General features: G+C 49.3%; 1 protein-coding gene across 3 annotated transcripts in view; it reads right to left on the bottom strand.

The window, feature by feature from the left end:
* The window catches only part of dym (dymeclin), a 172,617-nt gene that overhangs the window by 59,454 nt on the left and 99,134 nt on the right, over positions 1 to 14,029 (bottom strand). For all 3 annotated transcript variants that reach the window (XM_055864010.1, XM_055864019.1, XM_055864001.1), the window contains exon 14: positions 11,646 to 11,751. In XM_055864010.1, coding sequence (XP_055719985.1) covers positions 11,646 to 11,751 — 106 coding nt within the window. The remainder of the gene's footprint in view (positions 1 to 11,645; positions 11,752 to 14,029) is intronic.

Genomic DNA, 14,029 nt, shown 5'->3' with positions numbered 1-14,029 from the left:
TCATTGTTTTCAGGCTGGTTGTATTTGCTTTAGCTAAGTACCAAGCTAAAGCCAGCTAGATACCCCAGAACCTGATAATAATATTGAATCAAACATTTTTGATCCTGATCTAATTTCAAATGCTCACACAGACGTTTTCCCATTCAGTCGAACAAATAATGCCTTATTACCAACGCAGTATTGTACAGCTTTGACAGCGATCGTAAGGGTGGCGCTTGGCTTACACGTGCAAATTCAGCACACACAACATTCTATAATAGAACTGTGTTATTGGACGTGAATCTTTATTGACACGCAAAGACCCAAACAGACTTCTATAGGTGTGCTGCCTTAACACTAGAACTGCCTGGTCTTTCAGCATACTTGGTACCAGTCACCTACTCATTCCTGGGTTTTTCTTTATTTTTTACTATTTTCTACATTGTAGAATAATAGCGAAGACATCAAAACTATGGAAATGACATATATGGAATCATGTAGTAACCAAAAAAAGTGTTAAACAAATCAAAATATATTTGAGATTTGAGATTCTTCAAAGTAGCCACCTTTTGCCTTGATGACAGCTTTGCACACGCTTGGCATTCTCTCAACCAGCTTCATGAGGTGGAATGCATTTCAATTAACAGGTGTGCCTTGTTAAAAGTGAATTAATGCGTTTGAGCCAATCAGTTGTGCTGTGACAAAATAGGGGTGGTATACAGAAGATAGCCCCTATTTGGTAAAAGACCAAGTCCATATTATGGCAAGAACAGCTCAAATAAGCAAAGAGAAACGACAGTCCATCATTACTTTAAGACATGAAGGTCAATCAATGCAGGAACTTTGAAAGTTCCTTCAAGTTCAGTCACAAAAACCATCAAGTGCTATGATGAAACAGGCTCTCATGAGGACCGCCACAGGAAACGAAGACCCAGAGTTATCTCTGCGGCAGAGGATACGTTCATTATAGTTAACTGCACCTCAGATTGCAGCCAAAATAAATGTTTCACAGAGTTCAAGTAAAAGACACATCTCAACATCAACTGTTCAGATGAGACTGCTTGACTCAAATGTATATATAAAGTCCTTTTTACATCAGCCGATGTCAAAGTGCTGTACAGAAACCCAGCCTAAAACCGCAAACAGCAAGCAATGCAGATGTAGAAGCACGGTCGAATTGCTGCAAAGAAACAACTACTAAAGGACACCCCTACCCCTCCTTGCCCTCTGACAGGGTGTCCTACCTCACCTCTCTCACCCTCCTTCCCCTTTTCCTCTCTCCTTCCCCTCCTCCCTTCCCTCTCTCCTCCTCCTTCTACTCCTCTCCTCCTCTGTGGATGGTGTCTGAGCGTGTGGCTCTACGTCAGGGCAGATCAGTCATGAGGCCTGATGGCAAAGTGGGGCCTGTCACTCTGCCTTTATCCTGCCTCTCTTCCTCGCCTGTCTCCCCTCCTCTTCCCCCCTGCAGCACAGCACACTACACCACCCAAACAGCCTGCTTGTCTGGCTCAGTCTACTGACAACAACACCGCTGTGTGTATATCAGCTTCCCCAATGAATTACTGGTCCATGTATACTTGTATATTTGTCAGTATCAAATTGTGTTTTTAGTGTAGAGCTCGTGAGTATTTCCAAGTTATTTATCATGTCAAATAAATTGCACACTGCCGTGCTCCGAGCACAGAAATTGAAGCCGGGGAGGGTGGGAATATGAATCTATATTAAAGTATGTTAAACGTAGTATGGAGGGCACTTCTCGGATGTTTACTCTCTACATATTTTGAAGCATGTGTTGATGCAAGCTTCAATGGAAAATATATACAGAAATACGATGCAACCAGGTAAAAATTACACAATATTTCTTGAAATCAATGGAGTCCATTATTTGAGCTGAAGCGAGGGAATATAAACTTCTGACTTGGAATGAAATATTCCCCATTCACATATCATATGCCAGTGTAACAGTATAACTTTATGGCGTCCCCTCGCCCCAACTCCGGCGCACACCAGGGACCCTCTGCACACATCAACAACGTTCGCCCACGAAGCATCGTTACCCATCACTCCACAAACACCGCGGCCCTTGCAGAGCAAGGGGAAACCCTACTTCAGGACTCAGAGCAAGAGACGTCACCGATTGAAATGCTATTAGCGCGTACCCGCTAACTAGCTAGCCATTTCACATCCGTTACACCAGACTACAATATTTTATCATGATACGTTAATAAATAATGACTATGTTAATTTTGGTATGTTTACCTGCCTACATTACCATTACATTACCTCACGCTGAGAGCTGCTCAGCGTGAGGTAATACAGTAGGGGGAAGTGCTGCTCAGCGTGAGGTAATACAGTAAGGGGGAGTGCTGCTCAGCGTGAGGTAATACAGTAGGGGGAGTGCTGCTCAGCGTGAGGTAATACAGTAGGGGGAGTGCTACTCAGCGTGAGGTAACACAGTAGGGGGAGTTCTGCTCAGCGTGAGGTTATACAGTAGGGGGAGTTCTGCTCAGCGTGAGGTTATACAGTAGGGGGAGTTCTGCTCAGCGTGAGGTTATACAGTAGGGGGAGTGCTGCTCAGCGTGAGGTAATACAGTAGGGGGAGTGCTGCTCAGCGTGAGGTAATACAGTAGGGGGGAGTGCTGCTCAGCGTGAGGTAATACAGTAGGGGGAGTGCTGCTCAGCGTGAGGTAATACAGTAGGGGGAGTGCTACTCAACGTGAGGTAATACAGTAGGGGGGAGTGCTGCTCAGCGTGAGGTAATACAGTAGGGGGGAGTGCTGCTCAGCGTGAGGTAATACAGTAGGGGGAGTGCTGCACAGCGTGAGGTAATACAGTAGGGGGAGTGCTGCTCAGCGTGAGGTAATACAGTAGGGGGGAGTGCTGCTCAGCGTGAGGTAATACAGTAGGGGGGAGTGCTGCTCAGCGTGAGGTAATACAGTAAGGGGGAGTGCTGCACAGCGTGAGGTAATACAGTAGGGGGAGTGCTGCTCAGCGTGAGGTAATACAGTAGGGGGAGTGCTGCACAGCGTGAGGTAATACAGTAGGGGGAGTGCTGCTCAGCGTGAGGTAATACAGTAAGGGGGAGTGCTGCTCAGCGTGAGGTAATACAGTAGGGGGAGTGCTGCTCAGCGTGAGGTAATACAGTAAGGGGACTGCTGCTCACCGTGAGGTAATACAGTAGGGGGAGTGCTGCTCAGCGTGAGGTAATACAGTAGGGGGACTGCTGCTCAGCGTGAGGTAATACAGTAGGGGGAGTGCTACTCAACGTGAGGTAATACAGTAGGGGGAGTGCTGCTCAGCGTGAGGTAATACAGTAGGGGGAGTGCTGCACAGCGTGAGGTAATACAGTAGGGGGAGTGCTGCTCAGCGTGAGGTAATACAGTAAGGGGGAGTGCTGCTCAGCGTGAGGTAATACAGTAGGGGGAGTGCTGCTCAGCGTGAGGTAATACAGTAGGGGGGAGTGCTGCTCAGCGTGAGGTAATACAGTAAGGGGACTGCTGCTCACCGTGAGGTAATACAGTAGGGGGAGTGCTGCTCAGCGTGAGGTAATACAGTAGGGGGACTGCTGCTCAGCGTGAGGTAATACAGTAGGGGGAGTGCTACTCAACGTGAGGTAATACAGTAGGGGGAGTGCTACTCAGCGTGAGGTAACACAGTAGGGGGAGTTCTGCTCAGCGTGAGGTTATACAGTAGGGGGAGTTCTGCTCAGCGTGAGGTTATACAGTAGGGGGAGTTCTGCTTAGCGTGAGGTTATACAGTAGGGGGAGTGCTGCTCAGCGTGAGGTAATACAGTAGGGGGAAGTGCTGCTCAGCGTGAGGTAATACAGTAAGGGGGAGTGCTGCTCAGCGTGAGGTAATACAGTAGGGGGAGTGCTGCTCAGCGTGAGGTAATACAGTAGGGGGAGTGCTACTCAGCGTGAGGTAACACAGTAGGGGGAGTTCTGCTCAGCGTGAGGTTATACAGTAGGGGGAGTTCTGCTCAGCGTGAGGTTATACAGTAGGGGGAGTTCTGCTCAGCGTGAGGTTATACAGTAGGGGGAGTGCTGCTCAGCGTGAGGTAATACAGTAGGGGGAGTGCTGCTCAGCGTGAGGTAATACAGTAGGGGGGAGTGCTGCTCAGCGTGAGGTAATACAGTAGGGGGAGTGCTGCTCAGCGTGAGGTAATACAGTAGGGGGAGTGCTACTCAACGTGAGGTAATACAGTAGGGGGGAGTGCTGCTCAGCGTGAGGTAATACAGTAGGGGGGAGTGCTGCTCAGCGTGAGGTAATACAGTAGGGGGAGTGCTGCACAGCGTGAGGTAATACAGTAGGGGGAGTGCTGCTCAGCGTGAGGTAATACAGTAGGGGGGAGTGCTGCTCAGCGTGAGGTAATACAGTAGGGGGGAGTGCTGCTCAGCGTGAGGTAATACAGTAAGGGGGAGTGCTGCACAGCGTGAGGTAATACAGTAGGGGGAGTGCTGCTCAGCGTGAGGTAATACAGTAGGGGGAGTGCTGCACAGCGTGAGGTAATACAGTAGGGGGAGTGCTGCTCAGCGTGAGGTAATACAGTAAGGGGGAGTGCTGCTCAGCGTGAGGTAATACAGTAGGGGGAGTGCTGCTCAGCGTGAGGTAATACAGTAAGGGGACTGCTGCTCACCGTGAGGTAATACAGTAGGGGGAGTGCTGCTCAGCGTGAGGTAATACAGTAGGGGGACTGCTGCTCAGCGTGAGGTAATACAGTAGGGGGAGTGCTACTCAACGTGAGGTAATACAGTAGGGGGAGTGCTGCTCAGCGTGAGGTAATACAGTAGGGGGAGTGCTGCACAGCGTGAGGTAATACAGTAGGGGGAGTGCTGCTCAGCGTGAGGTAATACAGTAAGGGGGAGTGCTGCTCAGCGTGAGGTAATACAGTAGGGGGAGTGCTGCTCAGCGTGAGGTAATACAGTAGGGGGGAGTGCTGCTCAGCGTGAGGTAATACAGTAAGGGGACTGCTGCTCACCGTGAGGTAATACAGTAGGGGGAGTGCTGCTCAGCGTGAGGTAATACAGTAGGGGGACTGCTGCTCAGCGTGAGGTAATACAGTAGGGGGAGTGCTACTCAACGTGAGGTAATACAGTAGGGGGAGTGCTACTCAGCGTGAGGTAACACAGTAGGGGGAGTTCTGCTCAGCGTGAGGTTATACAGTAGGGGGAGTTCTGCTCAGCGTGAGGTTATACAGTAGGGGGAGTTCTGCTTAGCGTGAGGTTATACAGTAGGGGGAGTGCTGCTCAGCGTGAGGTAATACAGTAGGGGGAGTGCTGCTCAGCATGAGGTAATACAGTAGGGGGAGTGCTGCTCAGCGTGAGGTAATACAGTAGGGGGAGTGCTGCTCAGCGTGAGGTTATACAGTAGGGGGAGTGCTGCTCAGCGTGAGGTAATACAGTAGGGGGAGTGCTGCTCAGCGTGAGGTAATACAGTAGGGGGAGTGCTGCTCAGCGTGAGGTAATACAGTAGGGGGAGTGCTGCACAGCGTGAGGTAATACAGTAGGGGGAGTGCTGCTCAGCGTGAGGTAATACAGTAGGGGGAGTGCTGCTCAGCGTGAGGTACAGTAGGGGGGAGTGCTGCTCAGCGTGAGGTAATACAGTAAGGGGAGTGCTGCTCAGCGTGAGGTAATACAGTAAGGGGGAGTGCTGCTCAGCGTGAGGTAATACAGTAGGGGGAGTGCTGCTCAGCGTGAGGTACAGTAGGGGGGAGTGCTGCTCAGCGTGAGGTAATACAGTAAGGGGACTGCTGCTCACCGTGAGGTAATACAGTAAGGGGAGTGCTGCTCAGCGTGAGGTAATACAGTAGGGGGGAGTGCTGCTCAGCGTGAGGTTATACAGTAGGGGGAGTGCTGCTCAGCGTGAGGTAATACAGTAGGGGGACTGCTGCTCAGCGTGAGGTAATACAGTAGGGGGGAGTGCTGCTCAGCGTGAGGTAATACAGTAGGGGGAGTGCTGCTCAGCGTGAGGTAATACAGTAAGGGGGAGTGCTGCTCAGCGTGAGGTAATACAGTAGGGGGAGTGCTGCTCAGCGTGAAGTAATACAGTAGGGGGAGTGCTGCTCAGCGTGAGGTAATACAGTAGGGGGGAGTGCTGCTCAGCGTGAGGTAATACAGTAAGGGGACTGCTGCTCAGCGTGAGGTAATACAGTAGGGGGAGTGCTGCTCAGCGTGAGGTAATACAGTAGGGGGGAGTGCTGCTCAGCGTGAGGTAATAAAGTAGGGGGAAGTGCTGCTCAGCGTGAGGTAATACAGTAGGGGGAGTGCTGCTCAGCGCGAGGTAATACAGTTGGGGGGAGTGCTGCTCAGCGTGAGGTAATACAGTAGGGGGAGTGCTGCTCAGCGTGAGGTAATACAGTAGGGGGTGTGCTGCTCAGCGTGAGGTAATACAGTAGGGGGAGTGCTGCTCAGCGTGAGGTAATACAGTAGGGGGTGTGCTGCTCAGCGTGAGGTAATACAGTAGGGGGAGTGCTGCTCAGCGTGAAGTAATACAGTAGGGGGAGTGCTGCTCAGCGTGAGGTAATACAGTAGGGGGAGTGCTGCTCAGCGTGAGGTAATACAGTAGGGGGGAGTGCTGCTCAGCGTGAGGTAATACAGTAGGGGGAGTGCTGCTCAGCGTGAGGTAATACAGTAGGAGGGAGTGCTGCTCAGCAAGAGGTAATCCAGTAGGGGGGAGTGCTGCTCAGCGTGAGGTAATACAGTAGGGGGAGTGCTGCTCAGCGTGAGGTAATACAGTAGGGGGAGTGCTGCTCAGCGTGAGGTAATACAGTAGAGGGAGTGCTGCTCAGCGTGAGGTAATACAGTAGGGGGAGTGCTGCTCAGCGTGAGGTAATACAGTAGGGGGAGTGCTACTCAGCGTGAGGTAACACAGTAGGGGGAGTGCTGCTCAGCGTGAGGTAATACAGTAGGGGGGAGTGCTGCTCAGCGTGAGGTAATACAGTAGGGGGGAGTGCTGCTCAGCGTGAGGTAATACAGTAGGGGGGAGTGCTACTCAGCGTGAGGTAACACAGTAGGGGGAGTGCTACTCAGCTTGAGGTAACACAGTAGGGGGAGTGCTGCTCAGCGTGAGGTAACACAGTAGGGGGGAGTGCTACTCAGCGTGAGGTAATACAGTAGGGGGGGGTGCTGCTCAGCGTGAGGTAACACAGTAGGGGGAGTGCTGCTCAGCGTGAGGTAATACAGTAGGGGGGAGTGCTGCTCAGCGTGAGGTAATACAGTAGGGGGGAGTGCTGCTCAGCGTGAGGTAATACAGTAGGGGGAGTGCTGCACAGCGTGAGGTAATACAGTAAGGGGGAGTGCTGCTCAGCGTGAGGAAATACAGTAGGGGGAGTGCTGCTCAGCGTGAGGTAATACAGTAGGGGGAGTGCTGCTCAGCATGAGGTAATACAGTAGGGGGAGTGCTTATCAAATGGAATGTTTTATACGTTCTCCACACTCTCGTCCTCACAAGAACGTAATCAAGAAAAAGTCGTCGGAGAAGGCACTCGGAGAATGAGAGTGTAGAGTACGGTAGTATGCATAAAACACCCTGTGTGTACTGAATATGACGTCTGTCTGTCTGTGTGAAAGCACTATATTTCTTAGCGTTAAAAATGTTTGTGACTGATATACAGTCGTGGCCAAAAGTTTTGAGAATGACACAAATATGAATTTGTCTGCTGCCTCAGTTTGTATGATGGCAATTTGCTTATACTCCAGAATATTATGAAGAGTGATCAGATGAATTGCAATTAATTGCAAAGTCCCTCTTTGCCATGCAAATGAACTGAATCCCCCAAAAACATTTCCACTGCATTTCAGCCCTGCCACAAAAGGACCAGCTGACATCATGTCAGTGATTCTTTCGTTAACAAAGGTGTGAGTGTTGACGAGGACAAGGCTGGAGATCACTCTGTCATGCTGATTGAGTTCAAATAACAGACTGGAAGCTTCAAAAGAAGGGTGGTGCTTGGAATCATTGTTCTTCCTCTGTCAACCATGGTTACCTGCAAGGAAACTCGTGCCGTCATCATTGCTTTGCACAAAAAGGGCTTCACAGGCAAGGATATTGCTGCCAGTAAGATTGCACCTAAATCAACCATTTATCGGATCATCAAGAACTTCAAGGAGAGCGGTTCAATTGTTGTGAAGGAAAGAAAGTCCAGCAAGCGCCAGGACCGTCTCCTAAAGGTGATTCAGCTGCGGGATCGGTGCACCACCAGTACAGAACTTGCTCAGGAATGGCAGCAGGCAGGTGTGAGTGCATCTGCACGCACAGTGAGGCAAAGACTTTTGGAGGATGGCCTGGTGTCAAGAAGGACAGCAAAGAAGCCACTTCTCTCCAGGAAAAACATCAGGGACAAACTGATATTCTGCAAAAGGTACAGGGATCAGACTGCTGAGGACTGGGGTAAAGTCATTTTCTCCGATGAATCCCCTTTCCGATTGTTTGGGATATCCGGAAAAAAGCTTGTCCGGTGAAGACAAGTTGAGCGCTACCATCAGTCCTGTGTCATGCCAACAGTAAAGCATCCTGAGACTATTCATGTGTGGGGTTGCTTCTCAGCCAAGGGAGTGGGCTCACTCACCTAAGAACACAGCCATTAATAAAAAAATGGTACCAACACATCCTCCGAGAGCAACTTCTCCCAACCATCCAGGAACAGTTTGGTGACGAACAATGCCTTTTCCAGCATGATGGAGCACCTTGCCATAGGGCAAAAGTGATAACTAAGTGGCTCAGGGAACAAAACATTGATATTTTGGGTCCATGGCCAGGAAAATCCCCAGACCTTAATCACATTGAGAACTTGTGGTCAATCCTTAAGAGGTGGGTGGACAAACAAAACCCCACAAATTCTGACAACCTCCAAGCATTGATTATGCAAGAATGGGTTGCCATTAGTCAGGATGTGGCCCAGAAATTAATTGACAGCATGCCAGGGCGGATTGCAGAGGTCTTGAAAAAGAAAGGTCAACACTGCAAATATTGACTCTTTGCATCAACTTCATGTAATTGTCAATAAAAGACTTTGACACTGATGAAATGCTTGTAATCATACTTCAGTATTCCATAGTAACATCTGACAAAAATATCTAAAGACACTGAAGCAGCAAACTTTGTGGAAATTAATATTTGTCATTCTCAAAACTTTTGGCCATGACTGTAGATGAAATACAAGTAATTTGATGAGATGCTGCTGCAGAATGGTGCAGAGAGAGAGAGAGAGAGAGAGAGAGAGAGAGAGAGAGAGAGAGAGAGAGAGAGAGACAGAGAGAGTGAGAGACAGAGAGTGAGAGACAGAGAGCGAGAGAAACAGAAAGATAGAGACAGAGACAGAGACACAGAGACAGAGACAGAGAAGGACAGAGAGAGACAGACACAGAGACACAGAGAGAGAGACAGAGAAAGAAGAATTTCTCATGTGTTTGAATAACAACATTCATGTTCAGACTGCAGGATTTACACCTTCCTAGCAACATCAATATAAAGACCTTATCAACGTTACTCAGAGAACATAATACTGGACACAAGATACCAGCCAGGAACAACAATATCCCTGAGATCACAACTGCTTCTACGGAGACCAGGGTCATATTCATCAGGCACCAAACATAAGAAATCTGACAAACAGGGTACTACTTGAAATTAACCAATAACAAATTCTTGTTTTAGTTTTTAGTTTTCTTTTGCTAGTGAATACGACCCCGGCCAGCTTATTGTTGGGAGCTTGGAGGAAACCTTCCATGATATAATTCACACAGACATATAGAAAACATGATATAATTAATACAGACGTTTACAAAACACTGTGTGACCAGGGAGGGTCATGTTTGGGGGAAGTGATATCATTGCCCGGAGGTTAATTCAGCTTCGACGACTCTAGACATAGCAATGGTCTTTTCCAGCCAGCGTGTGACACAGGGTGAAACAAGGGGAGGGATAAGGGCCATGAAAGAGGCATCCAAACAAAAGAGACGACAGGGCGAGGGGCTCTTCCGTTACGCCTGTCTGTGTGGGGGGGTGGAGACGACAGGGCGAGGGGATCTTCCCTTACGCCTGTCTGTGTGGGGGGGTAGAGACGACAGGGCGAGGGGATCTTCCCTTACGCCTGTCTGTGTGGGGGGGTAGAGACGACAGGGCGAGGGGATCTTCCCTTACGCCTGTCTGTGTGGGGGGGTAGAGACGACAGGGCGAGGGGATCTTCCCTTACGCCTGTCTGTGTGGGGGGATAAAGAGACGACAGGGCGAGGGGCTCTTCCCTTACGCCTGTCTGTGTGGGGGGGTAGAGACGACAGGGCGAGGGGCTCTTCCCTTACGCCTGTCTGTGTGGGGGGGTAAAGAGACGACAGGGCGAGGGGCTCTTCCCTTACGCCTGTCTGTGTGGGGGGGTAAAGAGACGACAGGGCGAGGGGCTCTTCCCTTACGCCTGTCTGTGTGGGGGGGTAGAGACGACAGGGCGAGGGGCTTTTCCCTTACGCCTGTCTGTGAGGGGGGATAAAGAGACGACAGGGCGAGGGGATCTTCCCTTACGCCTGTCTGTGTGGGGGGGTAGAGACGACAGGGCGGGGGGATCTTCCCTTACGCCTGTCTGTGTGGGGGGGTAGAGACGACAGGGCGGGGGGATCTTCCCTTACGCCTGTCTGTGTGGGGGGGTAAAGAGACGACAGGGCGAGGTGCTCTCCCTTACGCCTGTCTGTGTGGGGGGGTAAAGAGACGAGAGGGCGAGGGGCTCTTCCCTTACGCCTGTCTGTGTGGGGGGGTAGAGACGACAGGGCGAGGGGCTCTTCCCGTACGCCTGTCTGTCTGGGGGGGATAAAGAGACGACAGGGCGAGGGGCTTTTCCCTTACGCCTGTCTGTGAGGGGGGATAAAGAGACGACAGGGCGAGTGGCTCTTCCCTTACGCCGGTCTGTGTGGGGGGGTAAAGAGACGACAGGGCGAGGTGCTCTCCCTTACGCCGGTCTGTGTGGGGGGGATAAAGAGACGACAGGGCGAGGGGCTCTTCCCTTACGCCTGTCTGTGTGGGGGGGTAGAGACGACAGGGCGAGGGGATCTTCCCTTACGCCTGTCTGTGTGGGGGGGTAGAGACGACAGGGCGAGGGGATCTTCCCTTACGCCTGTCTGTGTGGGGGGATAAAGAGACGACAGGGCGAGGGGCTCTTCCCTTACGCCTGTCTGTGTGGGGGGGTAGAGACGACAGGGCGAGGGGCTCTTCCCTTATGCCTGTCTGTGTTTATGTGTGGGGGGGGGGGGTAAAGAGAAGACCGGGTGAGGGGCTCTTTCCTTACGCTTGTCTTTGTGTGGGGGGGATAACCAGGCACACACCTCAGCTACTCCATCTCATCTGCAGGGAGCAATCATTGGGACCCCCCCGACATCTGACGCACACCCTCCCTCCTGTCACACACCCCCGCCCTCACCCATCCCCCCAGACACACACCCAGACACAAAGACACACACGGCACGCACCACGAATGCAGATGCGAACTCAGTGAGAGACGACAGTCAGACCTAGACACAAACCCAGACACTCAGATCCAGACATGGCTGGAGGTGCAGGCCCAGGGGATCAGCATTCACTTTGTGTGTGAGGTCAATTTCCCTAGTAGTCCCACCATTGAATCAAAAGATAACTGGGATAAGCCTAGATTTTTCAACGACCAAATCAGTAGCTGCAGTACTCACGTAGTCAGGCAGTACAGAGGTGTCGTCTGCCCCCCGGGGACCTCTCAGAGACTGGGTTGCCTGCTCCAAGACCTTGTTGTGCTTCTTGGACAGCAGTGCAAATAGACTGGAGGGAGAGAGGAAAAGGGGAGGCAACAGGGCTATTTAGAGTCTTTATAAAGATCAGAGGATTCTGGTATCACATCCTGGTATCACAAGACTGGTATCACAAGACTGGCTGCACTATTAAGGGCATTATATTTGTCATAGTCTTCGATCCACATAATCCAGACCAGGGATCATCCACTAGATTCAGCCGTGGGACAATTTTCTTTTCAGCAGATGGTCAGGAGGCCAGGACATAATTACAAATAACTTCAAATTGAATGCAAGAAGCCCAAAACAGATATAATATTTGACTTAAACATAGTAATTTCAAACCTTGCTTACATTTGTATAAGATCACATGTATATCTCTCTATTTTGCGTGAGAATACTTTGGAACAGATTTCCAAAATTAAAATCACTTGGAGCTGATTTTCTTTGTCAGCCAAAGAATTATGATACATAAAAATGACCCAAGGGTTGGAAAACCCTGATCTGGACCTACTTTTATGAAACAAATACTTCCACTGAGTACTTAACATTAAGAACACCTTACTAACACTGCGTTGCACCCCCGTTTACACTCAGAACAGCCTCAATTTGTCAGGCCACGCACTCTACAAGGAGTCAAAAGTGTTCCACAGGGATGCTGGCCTGAGGTGAATTTGGAAAGTATTATTTCCACATTTTGTTATGTTACAGCCTTTTTCAATTATTATTAGTAGTAGTAGTTTTCCACCTCATCAATCTACACACAATACCCTATAATGACAAAGCAAAAACAGGTTTTTAGAATTTTTGGGAAATGTATTAAAAGTTAAAAACAGAAATACCTTATTTACATAAGTATTCAGACTCTTTGCTATAAGACTCGAAATTGAGTTCAGGTGCATCTTGTTTCCATTGATCATCCTTGAGATGTTTCTACAACTTGATTGGAGTCCACCTGTTGTAAATTAAATTAATTGGCCACCCGGCGAAACTGAGCAATCGAGGGAGAAGGGCCTTGGTCAGGGAGGTGACAAAGAACACGATGGTCATAGTCCAAAGGTATGGTCATAGTCCAAAGCTGCCAAAGGTGCTCCAACAAAGTACTGACTAAAGGGTCTGAATACTTACGTAAATGTGATAATTGAATTGCTTTTTATTTATTTATTTTTTTAGCTTTGTCATTATGGGTATTGGGTGTAAATTGACGAGGGAAAAAAGTCAAGGGATCTGAATATTTTCGGAATGCATTGTATGTTGACTCCAATGCTTCACACAGTTGTGGCAAGTTGGCTGGATGTTCATTGGGTGGAGCATTCTTGATACAAACGGGAAATTATTGAGTGTGAAAAATCCAGCAGCATTGCAGTTCTTGACACACAAACCAGTACGCCTGGTACCTACTACCATACCCCGTTCAAAGGCACTTAAATCTTTTGTCTTGCCTTTTCACCCTCTGAATGGCACACATACATAATCCATGTCACAATTGTCTCAAGGCTTAAAAATCCTCCTTTAACCGGTCTCCTCCCCTTCATCTACACTGATTGAAGTGGATTTAACAAGTGACATCAATAAGGGATCATATATTTGACCTGGATTCACCTGGTCAGTCCTATGTCATGGAAAGAGCAGGTGTTCCTAATGTTTTGTACACTCAGTGTATATTGGCCAATGTTATGAACAGATCTAAGACTCAGAGACAGCATCACAGAAGAGATCACACACAGACACATTTCAGTCTGAGAAAGACAGAGAGAGCATCACAGAAGAGCTCTCACACAGACACATTTCAGTCTGAGAAAGACAGAGAGAGCATCACAGAAGAGCTCTCACACAGACACATTCCAGCCTGAGAAAGACAGAGACAGCATCACAGAAGAGATGTAACACAGACACATTTCAGCCTGAGAAAGACAGAGAGCATCACAGAAGAGATGTAACACAGACACTAGCGTTGTGTCTGATGCCTGATTGATGTCCGATTTACACATACAGGGTCTTCTTCACAAAACAACACATTCCAAATGTGCAATTTCTCAAGAGTCCAAATGGCACCCTATTCCCTTTATAGTGCACCCTACACCCATATAGTGCACTACTTTAGGTCAGAGCCCTATGGCACCCTATTCCCTTTACGGTGTACTACTTTAGAGCAGAGCCCTATGGCACCCTACTCCCTTTATAGTGCACTACTTTAGATCAGAGCCCTATGGCACCCTATTTCCTTTATGGTGTACTACTTTAGATCAGACCCCTATGGCACCCTATTCCCTTTACGGTGTACTACTTTAGATCAGAGCCCTATGGCA

Source organism: Salvelinus fontinalis, chromosome 2 (assembly GCF_029448725.1).
Source record: "Salvelinus fontinalis isolate EN_2023a chromosome 2, ASM2944872v1, whole genome shotgun sequence".
In the NCBI taxonomy this organism is placed as follows: domain Eukaryota; kingdom Metazoa; phylum Chordata; class Actinopteri; order Salmoniformes; family Salmonidae; genus Salvelinus; species Salvelinus fontinalis.
The sequence above is the reverse complement of the archived record's forward strand: the minus strand, read 5'-3'. Positions and strand labels throughout refer to the sequence as shown.